General features: G+C 42.3%; 1 protein-coding gene across 1 annotated transcript in view; it reads right to left on the reverse strand.

The window, feature by feature from the left end:
- Positions 1-634: 634 nt before the first annotated feature.
- The window catches only part of lypd6 (LY6/PLAUR domain containing 6), a 26,263-nt gene continuing 20,897 nt past the window's right edge, over positions 635-6,000 (reverse strand). Inside the window, exons 3-5 of the mRNA XM_030343946.1 lie at positions 4,408-4,506; positions 3,542-3,672; positions 635-2,565 (exon numbers count right to left, since the gene is read on the reverse strand). Coding sequence (XP_030199806.1) covers positions 2,389-2,565; positions 3,542-3,672; positions 4,408-4,506 — 407 coding nt within the window. The 3' untranslated portion in view covers positions 635-2,388. The remainder of the gene's footprint in view (positions 2,566-3,541; positions 3,673-4,407; positions 4,507-6,000) is intronic.

Genomic DNA, 6,000 nt, shown 5'->3' on the forward strand with positions numbered 1-6,000 from the left:
CTCAGTAACTGTGTTAAAGTGCGTGTGGAATTCAGACAGGGAGCTTATCTCCGGAGTCACCATGGCACTGATAACTATGAATACCCGAAAAGGTCAATATGGTAGAATAACATGGTGCACTCGCTGGCCTGTTGGGTGGAAACTCTGCTTGAAGCGGGGGGGAAAATGCAACAAATGGAACACAAATGGAGAATCATGACGGAACAGTCATTTAAATAGCTCACAAATTGCTTCTTTTTTTTTCTAGCTTTTATTTAAGCGTGGAATTTTATTAGCACATGTAATGTTTTGGGAAAGGGGGAAATAAGCATAAATAATAGGCATACACTGTGTTCCTGTTTTAACAGGTTTTTAAAGAATTTCAAGTTAAGATTTACATTATGTACATTGAAATGCGCTTATTGACCTACAAATCCACATTTACCTTGACACAAAAACTGGCATGCAATTGTCTTATTTTCAGTGAGATAACATAGAACTTCATGCACGTATTGTGTGTGTGTGTGTGTGTGTGTGTGTGTGTGTGTGTGTGTGTGTGTGTGTGTGTGTGTGTGTGTGTGTGTGTGTGTAAAGTATGCTAGCATCAGGGAAGGCAACAGGTGAAAGATGTTTTGGCTATCAGATTACACTTCAGTAGCCTCATGTTACTTTTATTTCAAACCAACTTTGCCTGAACAGATAAAAAAGGTGCAAAATATGCTAGCCCTTGAACTACTCTACAAAACACATTCAAAACTGCTGAGGAGAGTTAGTTTGTATACTGTTAAGAAAAACTAAAGAAGCTTTGGGTCTGGGTAATCCGACTAGTGAATCCCAATGTCTACCTCTTTACGGGGTTGCTTGTAAGAAAAATGGCACGGTAAGGAGAAAACAGCCAGACAGACAAACGGTTGACGGACAGAGAGAAAAGCGAGAGTGAGAGGAAGTGACCTGCTCGCAGGCCGCCAGCCTAACAAACCAAGGCTTGAGAACAATAACACTGTGTTTGCAAACGCTGCGCTTTCCTCCCCCGGCTCGCTGATGCTGCCAAAGAACCAGTGACAGAGCCCACCAAAGACAACACATACATCACAAGAGCACGTTGGCACCGGAGCGTAAAACAATAGACCGCTTAAGAGTCTAACTACTGGTCTTTTGACCCTCATTACATAATTGAGGTTGTTACTCTTTTTTCTTTGTGATAATATAGCAAAGGGATAAACAGTCGATCATTTTATATGGCATGGTGTAGGCGGAGGAACTACTCTATGGAACGTTTCGATGTAGTTTCTGTGGCTGGAAAAGTGTGGCCCTAAAATAGTTTGGCAACTTCCTTTTAAACTTTTCGGGGAGTTTTTCCCTACAAATATTAAGTTCCAACACATCACAAAAATGGGTGAATCAAGGTTTAAGTATTTCAGGAAATAATTTCCAGGAAAAAAAAAAAAGTCTTTGATTTTAACGGACATAGTTTGTATTATGTACCACACTAAAATACAGATTAAGTATTTAGTTATATCTTAATTATTTTCTCAACTAAATTTATTGCAAAGGCTAGGACATGTTATTTCGAATAACCAGATAATTGTAAAAATATTCATTCAAAGTAAAAGTTTAACCTTTTGTCATATTTGTGTTATTTGTCTAATTGCAATTACCTTGCCTTGACCTGCAGAAATATGTCCTTATTCATGATTAATAGATTAGTTATCTAACTTGGAAATATGAAAATGATGTCTTGTGAAATAATGTGATTTTTTTTTTCTCATGGAATTCCTTTCGGCATGACTCAGACAGTCGTGATCATATTCATAGTATAAGCTACCGATACATAAAAACAGATATACATACTTTAACAAAAAAACCATGGCTGATATAAAAATAAATACTATGTATATTTACATACGTTTTCAACAGACATCGGGGATATCGACAACAGACGCACAAGTGTAACATCGACTCAACAACGTGAATACCAGACACAGATCCAGACCTTCACTAGGTCAATGTTTTTCTCTTCACTCTTCAGCTCAGAGAACTTCAAACTGACAAGTCTCAACTGGTTGTGTGCTAATTTCTTCAGGTCTACCAGTTCCCCTGTCAGTCACTGCCTGATGGCCTACAGTCCTGTTTCAATGGTTTGTCTTTTTTTATAATCCTTCAAGTTCCATGGCGAATAATTCCAGCGCTTTTTAAGAGTGAGATCCTCGGTGCATGCTAACTGCCCAATCGACTTGAAAGCCTTCTCCAAATCCAAAGCTTGCCCCGTTTCTCGAGTTCTTTTGAGGCAAACAAACATATTCTCTTGAATTTTGTTTCTCATAAACCAGCCGGAAAAGCCATCAATTCACAGCCCTGTTACTCCGGCTTCTGATCTTCACATCCAGTATTACTCCAAACACCTTTCTTTCATTCAAGCCAATTAGAGAGGAGGAAGGCCAGTAGGGGTGGACAGAACGTCAGTGCATAGCTTCTAGAAAGTCCCGCCGAGCCACTGAGTGGGGAGGTGTACGAGAAGATGGCTTCTGTCTCGTTCCAAGGTAGGGGGATATTGCAGATGTTGCCCTCACAGCAGGCTGTGCACACCTGGACGACAATAAAGACACCAACACAACCGTCAGACACAATGAAGAGGTCCGGAATAACGCACTTTATCTTGTTTTGAGTATCATGACCGACTGCAACTCCTGATAAAACATGTCACGGGGTGTTAAAAGGAATGAGCGTGGTTGCTTATTTTGGGCTTACATTTTGCCGTCTGGGATTACTGGGAGTCACTCTCCCAACAAAGTAACAGTAAGTATTTAAGTCTGAGTGTAGGTAGAGAATAGGGGTGAGTCAGTGATCAAGGCCCCTCAGCTCATCATAATAAACCTGGCTCCATAAGCTCCTTTTGTCTGTTTTACGCATTCTTCCTGGTGACTTCCTGGTGTCAGTGGGGGCAAGCCGCACATGCAGTGAAGACACTAGATCTCTCAACGGGGGGATTACTGCGACGGTGGCTCGGGAGAAAGACCTATTAAAGCCTCAGCCCCTTCATGTTATCTCGAGCGAGTACTTTGGACCATCTCCGGATTACCTTAACAGCCCAGTTAAGTGGTGCTGAAGGAGACCCGGATGGATTTTCGGGGGTTTAAAAACAGCATAAACCGAAAGGTTTATGCTCTAAAGAAAGATGCATTGATTTTCATTCGATGTGGCATTTTTCAGTGTAGGGAAGGGCCCATAAGGCATAAACCCTTACATCTATTGACTTATATACTGTCAGTCAATAGATGTAAGGGTTCGTTGTACACACATGGCTTGCCTTTATTTGAAAGGACGGTGAACAAAGACATTGTGTTTATTGCTCAAATACAAGGGTTGTCTTATCTTATCATCTCGATATCTGAATATCTCCCTAATTTCTGGTTACCATGTTGAATGTCTGGTTAGATGTTTTGGTTTTATAACATAATAACACATTAAGTGGTTTATTTGTTCATTCGGAATTTATTTGCCTGCCAAGATGGGAAATTCTACAACAAATGTGTCTCTCCATTTCTCCCTCGCTCTCCCTCACCTTGTTTCCTTCATGGTCGGTACCCGTGCACCCCGTGGAGAGACAGTCCTCCAGGGCCACGCAGCGCTTCGTCACCGACACGCTGTCCCCCTCGATGTCCATCCTGTGGCGGGAGTAGCAGTACCGTGCCTCTGTCGAAAGAACAACGTCACCACATTCAGTTAGCCAGATCTACACTGCGCCGTGTACTATCAAAGATACGCTCATGAGATCGGCCATTGAATCTCAATGAACAACCAGGCAAAAACCTGAGGGACATGGCGTCGAGGGTGTATTACAGAGAGAACATTCCACAGGGTTTTCGGTCAAGCAAGCCCTCCATCTCACCCAGTGTTTTTTTTCCTTTCTAAAACAAAGAATGTGTTCTTTTATGAGCACGGTCAAAGAATTACCTTGTCGTTAAAAAAAGGACAACTATAAATCTGACCGTCTACGGTCAAGGTAGTCTTGTCGGTGGTAGGTACGTTTTATCCTATGGCAACTATTTATGAGCTAAAGATGTCCAGAGTTGAATATATGTCTTATATTGCAGCGCCCCTGAGGTCACCAGAGAACAAACAAACCCATTGATTTACAACCTCTGTGGAGGGAGAGCAGCTAGGTTCATAAACTGATGCTGACGCTTTTAGGAGATGAGGAAGAAGGGAAATATGTATACACATTTAGGGAGGCAACTGATAATACGATTTTATTATTTTACTTAACATAAAACATAAAATAACTTTGGTTGTCAGTGACGCTCATGTGGGGAAAGGGGTTTGTGCGTGTGTGTGTGTGTGTGTGTGTGTGTGTGTGTGTGTGTGTGTGTGTGTGTGTGTGTGTGTGTGTGTGTGTGTGTGTGTGTGTGTGTGTGTGTGTGTGTTTACCTCGGGGACAGTACAGGTCTGGTGCCCAGCGGTTGCACTCGTAGTTGTCAGGTGCGTCTTCACAGGTAAAACACTTGAAGCCCCCGGGAAACGGAGTGGCTGTAACAGGAAGTGACATGAGAACAAAATACTCAGAACCAAGTCATCTGGCGCTCTGCCCATCCAGGCAACAGAAGAAGAGTTTAGCAGACTGTGCTTTTTGAATAATGATCAAAATATTTATTTAAGTACAATCTCAAGACTCACAATCACTGTAAAAGAAATGCATAGCACTAAAAGTACGACATCTTTTAAGTTTGACTTTCATTCCAAAAAATAATGTGAGATGGGGTTTTCTGAGGGCCTCCTAGGAGGTTTCAAATACTACATCACCTGACTAATTCACAAATTCACATTACTGAGTCAGGCATTATGTCGAGACTGATGATCATCAGAGGGGTTTTCAAGTGCAAATACCCTTGAAAGGAAACTTACCTAATACCCTTTTCTAACTTCTGGCTAAAGTTTGGGCAGCCGAAACCAAACATGTTTTTGTTAAGTGTTTGAATGTGTCTACAATAATATGCTATAATGGTCTTCAACTCTTGTATTCCAATGAACAAACAGAAGTCAGCATATTAAACAAATAACTAGTCTTTAGACAAGTTATTGGCAGTATTATTTTTTAAATAGTATTCTTAAAATAAGGTTCTATGTTTAATTATAAATACATATTTATATAAGAAAACAATTTAATATCCTACCCTACCAAAAATGCTGATGCAGGCCATAATAATCTCACTGGCCAACAATTCAATCTGTGGCCAACCTCAACGTCTTCTCATTATACACTTAACCCGTCTAGCTGCTAAGTATACACCAGACTTGCTAAACACTTACACCACCACCACATAGTTTGCGGTTACCACTCGTGTGCTAATTTAGCTGTAAATATAGCATGCTGCTTATGCAGCTCAACTGTATAGCATGAAGCTCATGTAGCCGTATAGTGTGCAGCTAATTAAGCCGTTTGCTAGCGTGCAGCGGTTTCCCCCTACTTTACCCTCTGTGTCCCCCAGAGAGGAGGGAAAATGTCCCTGGCGGCCATCTGTTGTGATCAAACGACCACACCGTTAGCCTTTCCAATGTCACACCATTACATTAATCTGATTCCCCCCTCCCCCCACGGGGCTCCACCGCCCCGACAGCTGCGGGTCTTTGGGTCGGGGGGGAAACTTCATTCAGCACCACAAAGCCTGCCAGTCACCGTGGTCTCTACGTTGCCTTGCCCAGAGTCTGACCTCTCTCTCTCTCTGTCTCTCTGTCTCTCTGTCTCTCTCTCTCTCTCTCTCTCTCTCTCTCTCTCTCTCTCTCTCTCTCTCTCTCTCTCTCTCTCTCTCTCTCTCTCTCTCTCTCTCTCTCTCTCTCTCTCTCTCTCTCTCTCTCTCTCTCTCTTTCTCCCAAAGTTACACAAACAGTCGAGTTGATACAGGACTAACACAAACCCCCACGTGGCTGAGCGGCCCGCACAGACATGAACGGGGCTTTAGACACACCCACACGCAACATATAAGCACAACAACTATCGGCCTTGATGAAGTTGCAGCCACACAC

Source organism: Gadus morhua, chromosome 20, assembly GCF_902167405.1.
Source record: "Gadus morhua chromosome 20, gadMor3.0, whole genome shotgun sequence".
Classification (NCBI taxonomy): domain Eukaryota; kingdom Metazoa; phylum Chordata; class Actinopteri; order Gadiformes; family Gadidae; genus Gadus; species Gadus morhua.